This window comes from Aotus nancymaae, unplaced genomic scaffold (genome assembly GCF_030222135.1).
Source record: "Aotus nancymaae isolate 86718 unplaced genomic scaffold, 86718_ANA_hifiasm-v0.15.2.pri h1tg000040l, whole genome shotgun sequence".
Classification (NCBI taxonomy): Eukaryota; Metazoa; Chordata; class Mammalia; order Primates; family Aotidae; genus Aotus; species Aotus nancymaae.
Window position 1 is genome coordinate 117,780,409 of NW_026988454.1, and position 14,322 is coordinate 117,794,730.

The 14,322-nt window shown below is 49.7% G+C and overlaps 1 protein-coding gene across 1 annotated transcript; it reads left to right on the forward strand.

Moving 5' to 3' along the window:
- The first annotated feature begins 6,045 nt into the window (after window positions 1-6,045).
- TCTE1 (t-complex-associated-testis-expressed 1) lies at window positions 6,046-13,854 on the forward strand. The gene is made up of 4 exons (XM_012448777.2): window positions 6,046-6,384; window positions 7,400-7,968; window positions 11,414-11,863; window positions 13,645-13,854. The coding sequence occupies exons 1-4, from the start codon at window positions 6,105-6,107 to the stop codon at window positions 13,852-13,854; spliced, it is 1,509 nt and encodes a 502-aa protein (XP_012304200.1). The 5' UTR covers window positions 6,046-6,104.
- The last annotated feature ends 468 nt before the right edge of the window (window positions 13,855-14,322 follow it).

Consider the following 14,322-nt stretch of genomic DNA (forward strand, 5'->3'; position numbering starts at 1 on the left):
TAGTGTCAATATGCATTTTATGATTTACTATGCTTTTGTTTGACCTAAAATGATGAGATGTATTTTTATAAAGCAGTTCAAGGTTAGTGTGATATAGGCACACAAGTATTGATATCAAATTTTGTTTCATTAGGGGGAAAATGCATTACATAACAGGGATGAAAACTGTACGTTAGGGCTCTGAAATTCCCATAGTAGAGTGCCAAAGGCCTGGGAGCTCTCTCAGCCCAGGGAGGCCCTCCCCACTTCCTAAGGAGCAAGAATATGCTTTCTTCTTTCCTAGTGGAGGGCAGGAAAAGCGCGGGGAAGGAGACATTGTGAGTGACTGTGGAAAGGTAGTGTATTGTGGCTAGAGGTAGGAGACCTGCCCTCAGATGCTGGCCCCAGCTCTCACAGGTGTTTTAGGGCCAGTCATTTCCTGTTTCCTTGTTTCTTCGTCTGTAAATGGGGATAAGGAAACCCATCCTAGCTCCTTTATACAGTGCTTGAAGAGTCATATGAGAAGACTTCTTTTTTTAGAGACAGCATCTCACTATGTTGGTCAGGTTGGTCTTGAACTCTTGACTTCAGGCTTCCCATCTTGGCCTCCCAAAGTATTAGGATTACAGGCATGAGCCACCACACCCATCCCCTTTTTTTTTTGAGAGGATAGTTCTGAAAGGACCTTGAAAGGACCTTGTAACTGCTAAATCCTGGACAGCTGTAAGGTGCTGATACCGTCCCAGCCCTGGAGAGATGGGATGTGAGACTAGAGGCTCAGTGTGGCCAGGAGAGGAAGAGGCCACAGGAGTGATATCAGGTCCTGTGAGTAATAACCTGGGGGCCTTTGGCCCTTCTCAGCTATCCCGTTGAACTCTTTCATCTACTGGTTTAGGATTTTCCCCATAATTCCACTCACCAAACTGTGAGCCTTTTGGTCAAAATGGGACAGGACCTTTTGGTCAAAAGGGGTAGAAACCCAACTCAGCGTTGGCAAAGGGACTGCCAACTTAGCTCTCAGAGCTGCAGGCACTGCCAAGGAGCCAGGCAGCTCTGGGAGCCTCCAGACTAGATATGGGGACTGAAGATACCCAGATGCTGTCTCTGTCTATCTTTTGTTTCTGCTGGTCTCTCCCAGGCTTCATTCCCTCCTGCTGCAAGCAGACCTTGGACATGCAAAGAGAATGACTTCCAGCAGCAGGAGATCCAGATCCTGCAAGGACATATGTCCTCTGTCTCCCTCCACTTGGACACATCTCAAGAAGGACTCCGATTGGCTTATATCAGATAGCCACCCCCAAACCAGTTGCCCTGACCAATAGGATACTCCTTTTGGTCGGAATCTATTATCAGAAGCCAGTGGAGCAGCCCCAAACACCAGCTATCTCGCCTAAAGCAGACCTGGCACTGGGCTAGGAATTGGAGACAAAAATGAGGAGGAGACAGCCCCTACCCTCGAGCAACTCACAGTCTAGTGTGGGTGTGGGAAAGGGTGGCAGCCAGGTCATTGGAGTGATGCAAGTACTGGAGAGTTGGGGTCTGACAATGGAAGGGGTTGTTTTGGGGAATCAGGGACAAAGAAGCACCTGGCCTTCAGAGGGGAAGTCGTGCTTGAGCTCAGACTCAGAAGACCAGTGATTGACCCTTTCCCTGGCTGAGACGGTGGGAAAGGCATTCCAGGCAGAGGGAACAACTTGAGCAAGGGCTGGGCAGCATGAGCTGGGCTGCAGTGTCCCAGATTCAAAGAGGAGCTTATTTCCAGCAAAGTGTCCAGCCACAGAGAGACTTAATGTCAAGCTGAGGAAGCTGGTTTTACCCAGTGATTAGTGGTGAGCCACTAGAGGTCTTACATGGAGACTCCCATGGTATCTGTGTGAAGGCTAGATGTGAGAGGACCAGACTGGATACCAGAAACTACGTGCCCCACAGCTGAAGCTGTGATCCGAACAGACACTGAGACCCTGAGCTAAGACAGCAGCAGGAAAGGATAAGCTGCCTGGGTGGGAGGCAGAACTGAATCAGTAACTAGATGGCAGGGTGGGGTGGGAGGGCTGAAGGAGAGAGAGGTGACTCCTTGCCTGCTGGTGCCGGCATCTGGATGGATTGAGTTTGAGGGACCAAGGCGGATCCCAGTGGACTTGTCTGGAATGCAGATGCAGGGGAGTCTGACATTACTCACACCACCACCCAGCCTCACCATCCTGGTAGACAGTACCCTCTGCTTCTCCTGGGACGCCACAGCTGGGAAACCCCACCTGGAAGAGGTGAAAGCTAGAACCCATCAGCAGGAACGAGTGGGTGACCATGGTGGAATCCTGAGGGGTCTCGGCACATGAGGGGTGGACAAAGGGAGAGAAGTCTGTAGTGAAGACTCTTGGAAAAAGAATGGTCAGAAAGTAGGAGGAGAGCCAAGAGAGTGGCATGCCAAAGGGTGACCCCCAAGGGCAGGGGTCAGAACATGGCCTGCCGAGGGAGGAGCCACACTCCATATCCTCCTCAGAACAGTAATAGCGGGGCAGCAAGGAGTTAGTTTTGCTCGTTATCCTTTTAAATATACTTTGTTTTCTATTTTGTTCATTTTAAAAATAGATTTTTAAAAACATTTAGAACTAAAATCCTCCTTAGGATTCTTAGAAGAATCTTCTGTGTTGATAATAATTTGCCTGCCAAAATATTTTTGTGATATCCATTTTTAAAAAAAATCAAGAGATAATTAACTAAAAATTATCAACTCTGATCTTATGCAGTTAATTTTTTCAACGTTTGCCTTAAAATGACATCAGGCCTCATGGTATGGCTGTTCCTGTAAACCCTGAAGGCGGTAGGGGCTCATTTTTATACCAGCCATGCACACGGCAGCCATGTGATGTGGAGCAAGGCCCTGCCCCTTCCTTCTGAGGAGTTGCTTCAGGGCCCTGGAACACGCCCCAATGGGTCCTGCTGTGTCATGCCCAGAAGCGGGCTGCAGGCACGAAACAGCAGCAAGAGCAATTAGGACCAGATCCTAAGGAAGAACTGCCAGGTCCTAAGAGTGAGGCACGAGGCGGTGGGATCAGAGTCACCTCATTGCAGAGGCATCCCGCCTGGCCCCATGTGGGGTTTTCTAGATGTGACTCCCCAGGAGAAGAAGGAGAAGGGACTGACTACCAGGATGGTGAGGCTGGAAGGTGCCACAAGGAATGACTAAAAAGCCAACTCCAGGGCAATGCACACCAGCAACCTGGGGCTCCTCCTGCCCAGCCTGGTCCTGCGCCCTGGGTGTGGCCCATGGGTGTCCAGGGATATATCTAGGACCAAGGGAAATTATAGAATGTTTTAGGGCAAAACCAGGGAGGAGTTGGGCTGGACTATTACCTCTGACCTTCCTCCATTGCCTCTGTCCTGATGTCCTTGCAGCCCCCAACACCACTACTGTCACCTTGCCCTTCACATCGCTCCTGGAAATAGGGAAGGGCCTCAGACACTTTGCACTCACCCAAAGATACCATCTCAGGTCAGCACTCATGAAGCAGGTCTCCAGGATGTGACCTGTCCAGCCTCAGACCCCTGCCCCTTCATTCTCCACACACCCTCCCCTCCTGTGTTCTTTACAGTCATCAATATTAACTGACCATTATCTCAAGGGGATCTCCACTATAGCCCATGTAGGAAGATATTATTATCCAGTTTCACAAATAAAGAAACTGAAGCTCAGATAGGTTAGGTAACTTGGCCAAGGTCACAAAGCACATAACCAGCAAAGCCAGAAATGCAAAGTCAGCCAGCACCACTAAGCAGCAACCCCCTCCAACCCTACTCTCTGAGAGCCATTAGTCAAAAAGCACGATCTGGTTATTCCACAATTCTGGACACAAATCTGTGTGCGAATTTGCATTTGATTTGCATAAGGATGTCACAATACCTAGATATCTTTCCTGCACTATCCCTCTCCCTGCCACCCGCCTCTCAACCAGGCTTTTCCTCCTTGAGATGCCTGGCAGGCTGGGGAGCACCATCTGGTCCCTTCCTCTGCCAAGGACGCCTTTGCTGGTTCAGAGCGTTCCCTCCCACCGGCCACTACCCAGTGCACTGAGTCAGGGTGCACATCTGAGGGAAACTGCCTGGAGGAGGAGCCAAGTGCCAGCAGCCCCATTTCCTTCTGCAGATCTCAGGGCAGGAGTGCAAGGGTGCAGGAATGGGCAAATGCAGGGAAGGTCCCTGGACCAAGCCACATCCTCTGTCTTCTGTGTTCAGCCCCAGATTTAGCTGCCTTCTTACCGCCCACGCTTGCCCACTGCTGTCTGGAATGCTGGGAGGCTGGGAGAACTAGAGAAAGACTGGGTGGGGAGATGGAAGGGAGGGGACCTGGAGCTTGAGCTCTCAGTGGGAAGGAGGAGAGGAGGGTGCTGGCACCCTGGGCAGGGCATGGGGTCTCGTCCCCCTCTCCTTTCTCTCAAACTGCACTCTGCAAAACGGTAGCCACAGGCTCAATTTGCCTATTGAGCCATCAGATTTTGAAGACTTCATATGAAAACATAGTTTATAAAATGTCTTTTTTTTTTTTGAGACAGAGTTTCACTCTTTTACCCAGGCTGGAGTGCAATGGCGCGATCTCGGCTCACTGCAACCTCCGCCTCCTGGGTTCAGGCAATTCTCCTGCCTCAGCCTCCTGAGTAGCTGGGATTACAGGCACGCGCCACCGTGCCCAGCTAATTTTTTATATTTTTAGTAGAGACGGGGTTTCACCATGTTGACCAGGATGGTCTCGATCTCTTGACCTCGTGATCCACTCGCCTCGGCCTCCCAAAGTGCTGGGATTACAGGCGTGAGCCACCGCACCCGGCCATCTTATTAATAATTTATATTGATTATATGTTTAAATGATAACACTTTGTACACACTGGGATAAATATAAAATTAATTTCACCTGTTTCTCTTTCTGTGTGTGTGTGTGTGTGTGTGTGTGTGTGTGTGTGTGTGACAGAGTCTTGCTCTATCACCCAGGCTGGAGTCTGATGCACTCCAAATTCGGCTCACTGAAACCTCTGCCTCCCAAGTTTAAGCAGTTCTCATGCCTCAGCCTATCGAGTAGCTGGGACTACAGGCACCTGCCACCATGCCCTGCTAATTAGTGCATTTTTAGTAGAGATGGAATTTCATCATGTTGGCCAGGCTGGTCTCAAACTCCTGAACTCAAGTGATCCACCTACCTTGGTCTCCTGAAGTGCTGGGATTATAGGCTTGAGCCACCATGCCCAGCGTTGTTTCTCTTTACTTTTTAAAATGTGAGCACTAAAGAAATTAAAATAGCATATGTGGCTTGCATTTTGGCTTGCATCATATTTCTGTTGGCCAGAGCTGTTCTCAGCCCCATCCTACGGATCAGGCAGTTGCTGTTCTAGAAAATACTTAGTGCAGGGGCCTGTTTTGAGCTGAATGGCTCTTTATTACACCTCTGTCTTTTGGCAATATACACCCCTCACCCTCAGAGGGGTAGTCCAATGTAGGGTTCAGAGCATGAATTTGATAGACTTGAGTTTAAACCCACCTTTGATATTTCTAAGCTGTGTGACATTGGGCAAGTCAATTAGCCTCTCTGCTTCAGTTTCCCAGCAGAAAAATGGGAATAATACAAGCGGCTATCTGAAAAAGGCTTTTGTGAGGACACAGGAATTAATGGGCATAAAGAACTAAAAAGATTGTCTGGCACAGAGCAATTACTGTAATTGCTGTAGAGCTATTAGCTAAAATTTTGGCTGCTCCTTGGTACAATTCCATGTGTCAGATAATATATTATGCCTTTTGGATGCATTATTTTATCCACTCCTCCAAATAATCCTACTGGAACTGACCTTCATTTCTCAGAGGCAGCATCTGAAATTCAGAGAGATTCAGTAACTTTCCCAAGGCCACACAGATAACCAATGGGTGTGTACCTGGATCTGCTTCACTCCAGGGACTGATCCTTAAGCACTATTCTGCACCACGTATCTTAGTAAATGCCCACCAAGACCCTCCAAAGTAACACCTCCACCCTCTTCCTTTTGCTCCAGATCCCTGCCTGTATCAAGGGTCTGCCAGTCTGAGAAGCTTCTTGTCATAAGGGCGTCCAGGGGCCACTTGCCCCTACATTGCCAGCCCCCAGCATGCAGGATACCGTAACAACATCAGCCTTGTTGGACCCCAGCCACTCCTCAGTCTCCACCCAGGACAAGTCCTCCACTGGAGGCCACACTTCAAGCACAGGCCCACAGCCCTCAAAGCCTTCTTCAATCACACCAGTGCCTGCAAAGTCCAGGAACCCAAATTCTGGGGCCAATTTCCATCGGATGCGCCGGATCATTGCTGAGGATCCTGAGTGGTCACTGGCCATCGTGCCCCTCCTCACAGAGCTCTGCATTCAGCACATCATCAAGAACTTCCAGAGTGAGTCTGTCCCTGTTTTGGGTGGGAAGAAGAAGGCCAGGAGTGGGGCAAGGTGGGTAGGGACTGTCTGGAGCCAAGACTGCAGAAGCTGGGTCCCAGGGCAGCCCCTGCTCTCCCACATGGCATCCTCATACCCCCTCAACACTTCCCTTCCACCCCAGGGCCAAGACAGCTTCTCCTGCTGTTCCCAGTAGCAGGTCCCACCAGACTCCCACCCACACTGCACCCTCCATGCCTCTGCCCTCTCCTTGCCTTTTCCACTCTCTCCAGCAAAACCCAGTCTGAGCCACGTCTACTTCCTTCTCCAGAAAGCCCCCCCAAGTGAACTGCCCCCCACTCTGATGGAGTCTTCCATGCCATGTAAAGGCTCTTGGTTTCTTCTATATTTTGTGCTCTTTAATATAGATCCTTTCCAAAGATGGGTTGCCAGCCTCTTCTACCAGATGGGGAGCTCTCTGAAGACAGGGCCATCATTTCATCTACAGTAACTATCGTCACCCAGTCTCATTCAGTTTACTTGTTTATTGTCAGCCTCCCCTCACTAGAATTTAAACTCCAAAAGGGATGAGCCCTGTTTTGCTTGCTTTTATATCTTCAGCATATGGGACATAGTAGTCTCTCACAGTGGTATCTTCAGTGTCTAACACATAGTAGGTGCTCAAAAAACTTCTTGCTTTGAAATGGATGAATCAAATCAGATTGGAAGCCTCTGACCTCAGGGATTGTATCCCCCATCAGACCAGGTGATAATTGAGAGTTGAACCTGAGAGTCTGCCTCAGTCCGGGAGCTCCCTGAAAACAGATGCTGAGATGTCCACCTTCATGTAGGGAACATCACAAAGCTAAAGGCTGGGTCTCCCCGTCCGATAGAGCCTCCCTGAGAGCAGAGGCTGTCTATCCCCCAGGGAAGGGTTTTCCCTTTGCCCAGTGCCCTGAGGCAGGCCTAGCCTGAGACATCATAGTGAGGTGTCCCCCAACACTGTGACCCCCTGCTTTCCTTCCTCTGTTCCCATAGGAAACCCTATCCTGAAGCAGCTGCTCCCGGAACACCAGCAGAAGATCCTGAACCACCTGTCCCCTAACCTACCACTGGCTGTGACCGCCAACCTGATAGACGATGAGAACTACTGGCTCCGCTGCTGCATGCAGCGCTGGCCCGTGTGCCACGTGGCCGAGCATGGCGGCAGCTGGAAACGCATGTTCTTTGAGCGGCACCTGGAAAACCTGCTAAAGCACTTTATCCCAGGCACCACGGACCCCGCAGTGATCCTCGACCTGCTGCCGCTCTGCAGGAATTACGTGCGCAGGGTCCACGTCGATCAGTTCCTTCCGCCGGTGCGGCTCCCGGCCCAGCCCCAGACCGGGGACCGGTCGGACTCCGGCAGCGAGGGAGAAATGGAGGAGCCCGCCGTGGACCACTACCAACTGGGCGATCTGGTTGCTGGCCTGAGCCACCTGGAGGAGCTGGACCTGGTGTACGGTGTCAAGGACTGCGGCATGAACTTCGAGTGGAATCTCTTCCTCTTCACCTACCGCGACTGCCACTCCTTGGCAGCCACCATCAAGGCGTGCCACACCCTGAAGGTACTGTCTGCCCGCAGCCTTCCCCCTACCCCTTTCAGCATCTCTCAGATTCCCTCTCCCCATCTCTCAGATTCCCTCTCCCCTCATCTTCCTCCTCCATTATTACCGTTTTCCCATTTCCTTCTCTTTCATTGGCCAAGTGTTTTTTAATGCTCCCTGCGCCAAGCTACACGGTTCTGGGTGTGCAGAAATGAACAAGGCGCTGCCCTCCCAGTTCACCAGTTTGTTTCGTTGAGCAAACATCTGCTCTCCAGGCCCTGTCCTAGGTGCTGAAAATACAACGATGAGCAAGATCGTTTGTTCCCTCTGTAGCTAACAGTCTGATGGGATAAAGGCACTAATCAACAATCATATAAACATAAAATTGAAACTAGAATAGGGTTGCCAGATTTAGTAAAGAGAAATACACGACATCCAGTTAAATGTGAATTTCAGGTCCAGGCATAGTGACTCACTCTGTAGTCTCCCAGCAACTGAGGAGGCTGAGGTGGGAGAATCCCTTGAGCCTAGGAGTTCAAGCCTGCAGTGAGCTTCGATCACACCACGGCACTCCAGCCTGGGTTACAAAATGAGACCCTGTCTCCAAAGAAATTTTGAATTTCAGATAAACAAAAAATAATTTTTAGTGTAAGTATGTCCTGAATATTCCATGGGGCATTCTTATTTATCTGAAATTTATATTTAACTGGGAATCATGTATTTTTTTCTGGTACCCCTGAATTGGGATGAATGCTATAAAGAAGAGATACTTTTTTGTTTTTTTTCTTTTGAGACGTAGTCTCGCACTGTTGCCCAGACTGGAGTGCAATGGCACTATCTTAGCTTACTGCAAGCTCCGCCTCATTCAAACTATTCTCCTGCCTCAGCCTCCCGAGTTGCTGGGATTACAGGTGCCCGCCACCACACCCAGCTAAGTAAAGACAGGGTTTCACCGTGTTGGCCAGGCTGGTCTCAAACTCCTTATCCTGTGATCCACCTGCCTCAGCCTCCCAAAAGTGCTGAGATTACAGGTGTGAGCCACCGCGCCTGGCTAGAAGAGATACTCTTATGAGAGACTATAAAGGAGCATTTGACCTTGCAAGGGAAGGGGTCCCTGAACAAATGTCACTTACATAGAGATTAGAAGGAGGAGTAGGAGTTATAGTCTAAGAGGGAGGAACACTCCAGGCAGAGGGAGCAGTGCCTAAGGCTCTATGGGCAGAGTGAACATGGCCAGCTCTAGGGACTGAAAGAGAAGACTGTGTGGCTGGAGCAGAGTATGAGGGAGCAGGGTGGGATGAAAACAGACAGGCAATCAGTGATCAGCCTTGCTGGGCAAAGGAGGCCTTGTTCAAGAGGCTGTCTTTATCCTTAGGAGCTCTGGGACACCACCCGAGGGTTTTAGGCAAAAAAAAGTAGGTACCATTACTAGATTTCACATATGAAAAGGTGACTCCGTCTTTGAGGGAGAATGGCCTGGGCAGGGCAGCAGTGGACATGCAGATCACGTAGGAGATCATTGCCAGATTGCCAAATCCAGGTGAGAGTGAGGGTCATTTCAGTGAGGGCAGTGTCTGTGGAGACTCTGAGGAGTGGAGAGAGTCAAGACATATTTAGGCAGACGTATGTCTGCCATGCACCTGACCATGCTGGCATGGGGAGGATCTGAAGGAAAAGGAAGGAGAAGGAGGTGAGGTGCAAGACATCTGGCTTATGAGGCTGGCTGGCTGGAGGGGCCATTTGCAGAAACTGGGAATGTGGGAAGAGAATCAGTTTTGAGGGGGAAGAGTGTGTGTTTCAGTTTGAGTCATCTCAAAGAAAGGGTCATTTCATTAGTTGGGTAGAGGGTCTGAAGCTCAGACAAGAGGTCTGAATCGAATGTGGAAATGTGTGCTGGCTTCATGAAGGTGGCAGTTGCAGCCCTGGATTTGGATGGAGTCTCATAGGGGAGAGCCAAGAGTGAGACAAGAAGAGGCCTAACATGTGGTCTTAGTGGAAAAAGAAGAGCTTGCCAGGAAGCCAGAGGGAGGAGGAAATGGGGGACATGGCATTGTGTCACAGAGCAAGGGAGGGGTATGTTTCAAGTAGAGGGAGTGAGCAATGGGGTGGGATGGAGCTGAGGACTGGATTTAGTGAACATGGAGGTCACTGAGGAGGGGCTATTTTAGTGGAGTGACGGGAGCAGAGGCCAGATAGCAGTGGTTTCTGGGGAGAGTGGGAAGTGAGGAATGGGTGGTTGTGATCAGCTTTTTCAAGAACTTGGCTGTGAAGGGGGAAAGGTACAGCCATTAACAGATGAGAACTTTGGGTTCCTTCAGAATAACTCACATATGTTTAAAACCAATGTAAGGTTCCATCCAGTTGCAAGAAAGGGGATGAACGCAGAAGAGAGGCACAGGTTCATAGACCAGTGGGTCAGTGCTTTGGTATCAGGAAAATTACAGGTTCCCATTCAATGGCTGGGAAGGCAAGAGGAGAGTTCACCTGCTGAAAGAGGGGGCTCAGCAGGGAGGCTCCTGAATTCTGAGGAGGCTGCAAAAAGCTAAAATAGTTGTTGTAGATTATAAGGGAGTATTTTGGCCAGAGAAATATAGTTAGATTGGCGTGCAGCATTACAGGCCTATCAGTGGTTCCAGTGATAGCCACCAGTCCCATCAGCTGATGTTTTCTATTTTGTCAGTTGCTTGCGCACAGGCATGCAGAAAATAGAGAGTGGGGCTGATCCGGGGTTAGGGCTTTGCCAGATAGATGCCATGAAAAGAGAGGAGACACAAAAAACTAGGCTGGCTAAGAGGGGTATAAAAAAGGAGTGAACTGAAGGGTAAGGAGGAGGGGCCAGACACTCAGAGGTCTCAAGGGAGAGAAGCTGGGACAAGTCAGTGGGAAGGTGAGGGAGAGAGACTCCCATGGACAATATTCATACTGCCAGCCCCATCCCCTTTCCTGCATTCCTTTATCCCACCCTTTTCCTGCTTCTCCCCCTCCCTACTTTTTCCCTGGTTCTTACTTTGGCAACCTCCTTCAAAGAGGTCCTCTCCTTGCCCTGGTGGGTCTTGGCTGGCAAAGGAGGATGCAGTGAGGGGCCGAGGCCTCAGGCAGACCTGGATTCCAAACCTGTCTCCACCTCTTCAATCACTGTATCATCTGGGAAAATAATGTAAGCCTCCATTTTCTATCTGTAAAATGGAGAGAGCTTTCTCTTCTTCATGAGATGCTGAAGGTTAGAGATAATGGTTATGAAAAATCCAAGCAGCATACCCAGCATGTAGTAACTGCTCAATAAACAGTGATCTTTCCTCTCTCTGCTACCTGCCACCAATTCTACACTACTCTGCCATGCAGACAGACCCCCTCCAACACTGAGCCAGGTGACCAACACTAGGTGAGCAGAGCTTGCCAAAGATCTGGGTGGGAGGGCTGATTACCCCTGGCTGGCAGATGCTGTAGACCCTCTGCCTGCCCACAGATCTTCAAGCTGACCCGAAGCAAAGTAGACGATGAGAAGGCACGCATCATAATTCGAAGCCTTCTGGACCACCCAGTCCTCGAGGAGCTGGACCTGTCACACAACCTCATCGGGGATCGTGGTGCACGAGGTGCTGCCAAGCTGCTGAACCACAGCCGCCTGCGTGTGCTCAACCTGGCCAACAACCAGGTGCGTGGGCCGGGTGCCCAGTCTCTGGCTCATGCTCTGGCACACAACACCAACCTCGTTTCCCTCAACTTACGCCTCAACTGCATCGAGGATGAGGGTGGCCAGGCTCTTGCCCATGCCTTGCTGACCAACAAGTGCCTCACCACGCTGCACCTCGGTGGCAATGAGCTGTCTGAGCCAACTGCCACCCTCCTGTCCCAGGTGCTCGCCATCAACACCACACTCACCAGCATCAACCTGTCCTGTAACCACATCGGGCTGGTGAGTCACCTATTCTGGGCCTGTGAGGGTAGGTGTGGAATCCAGCTGCCAGGGGTATGTGTGGGATAATTGTGAAGATCACAGACTTCACATACTACAGACTGCATCAAGTATGCACACATACCGTGTATCTCAATGTTTATTATTTTTCCCTTAATCTTTATGGTTACCTAAGTAACTGTATATAACCCTAAGCATATTTAACCCTAATTAAGTGTAAGTATATAACTAAATATATTTAACCCTACTTTCTAGATGGAAAACTGAGCCTCAGAGAGGATAGTGAATTGCTCAAGGGCATCAAGTCAGTAGAAAGTGGCAAGGATGTGATTCAAACCCAAGATTGATTGATAGCCTGAGTCCTTTTTAATAGACTATGTCTCTCAAATTTTCTTAACCAAGTCTGAGAGTAAGAAATGCAATTGATTGGGCGCAGTGGCTCATGCCTGTAATCCCAGCACTTTGGAAGGCCAAGATGGGTGGATCACCTGAGGCCAGGAGTTTGAGACCAGCCTGGCCAACGTGGTGAATCCTCTTCTCTATTAAAAATACAAAAATCAGCCGGGTGTGGTGGCATGAGCCTGTAACCCCAGCTACTCGAGAGGCTGAGGCAAGAGAATCACTTGAACCCAGGAGGTGGAGGTTGCAGTGAACCGAGGTCACACCATTGCACTCCAGCCTGGGCGACAGTGCAAGACTCTGTCTCAAAAGAAAAGAAAAAAGAAAGGAAGAAAGAAGAAAGAAAAAAAGAGAAAAAAAGAAAGAAAGAAGGAAGGAAGGAAATGCAATTTACAGGGACACACAGACATAAATATTGAAATTTACTCTTTGTGATATATACTGATATTTTCCTTTATATTCTACTCTATTTAATTTTTTAAAATGCTTCTATGACCCATTAAATTGACTTTGCAACACACTGCTGAGTCACAATCTTAGAACGGTAGCATTCTGCCTCCCAACATGAAATTCTTTCACAGTGGGGCTGGCCCACCCAACCCAGCAGGGGCTGGAGCTGTGATGACCATTGAGTGGGGCCTCCATTAGGTCACTGAACACTCTACTGAACCTCCCCATGAGGACAGTCTTGCTCACCTACACAGGCACATACATCCACACACACGCGCACATGCACACGCGTGCATACACATACACGGTTTCTAGAGGGGGTGCTGTTGACTACAAGTAATAAAAAGCTTAACTAGAAATGGATTAAGCAAGAGGAATGTTCAGTGTCTCCCACAACCAGAATTAAGGGGTTCTAGGGTTGGTAAACCCCTGGATTCAGTGTCATCCTCTGCTCTGCCCACCCCAGCCTGTGCCCAAGGCCTTCTCTAGTGTTTCTCTCATTCTCAAGATGGCTGCCTCTGACATCTCACATAGGAGACATGCCCAGAGGCAGAAAAAGGGTGAACACCTGCTCTCTTTTGCTCTCTTTTTGGAGTGAGGAGAACCTTCACAGAAGCCACCCCCTCTCGGCTTCCCCCTCACATCTCATTAGATTTGCCCCACATGCCCATGGCTGAAGCAAAGGAATTGAATTATCATCATTGCTGGAGATTCATGTTTTTCAAACTAGTAGGGTTGAGAAATCAATTTAGTGGGTCTTGGCTACCATTTTTCAAATGGAAAAGAATAGAATATGTCAACATGTGTCACAAATAGGTTAAGTATTGTTTTGTGAAACTTTTGTTTTAGTCACATCTACATGAAAATGCGTAGCACGTGCGTGAGATCCTGCGTAGTGATGTAAATGCCTTTCTTTGGCACCCTTCTCCCAGGATGGTGGGAAGCAGCTCCTGGAAGGCATGTCAGACAACAAGACCCTTCTGGAGTTTGACTTGCGCCTGTCAGATGTGGCCCAGGAGAGCGAGTACCTCATTGGCCAGGCCCTCTATGCCAATCGAGAAGCAGCCCGCCAGCGGGCCTTGAATCCCAGCCACTTCGTGTCAACCATCACTGCCAGTGGCCCTGAGAACTCTGTGGGATAAAATGACCTGACTTGGGTCATGGCCCCAGCCCCATCCAGAGGGAGTGGAGAAGGGGACCGTGAATATCCTTGGAGTGATCAAGGGTTGTATGGAGATGTGAGGCAGGGAAGGGAGCCTGGGATGGGGGTAAAAAGGGTATGCAGTAGGGACCTAGCCCCTTTGTCCAGGGAGAGGATATTACTGGACCCCAACACATGATCTTCTTCCAGATATAGGGAAGTCAGAGAGGTGTCTGAGGGACTATGCCTGCCAGATTCTCCCACGGGGGCTGCCTGCCTCCCTGACTCCCCTCTCCACCATTTTCTTCTCTACCAAACAGATCCATGGTCTTCAAACACACACACACACACACACACCCTCTGGCTACAGCAAAGCTATGCCTGGCTCTCTCTGCCACCCTTACCCCTACAGATGCATCCCCCTGTTGGTTGACTCTGCTTTAAGTGATCCAGTTCTATAGACCATGCC

Coding starts and splice junctions, on each gene's coding strand:
- TCTE1 (XM_012448777.2), top strand. CDS start 6,105: ATGCAGGATACCGTAACAACATCAGCCTTGTTGGACCCCAGCCACTCC. Junction 6,385..7,399: donor CATCATCAAGAACTTCCAGA/GTGAGTCTGTCC, acceptor CTGTTCCCATAG/GAAACCCTATCCTGAAGCAG. Junction 7,969..11,413: donor AGGCGTGCCACACCCTGAAG/GTACTGTCTGCC, acceptor GCCTGCCCACAG/ATCTTCAAGCTGACCCGAAG.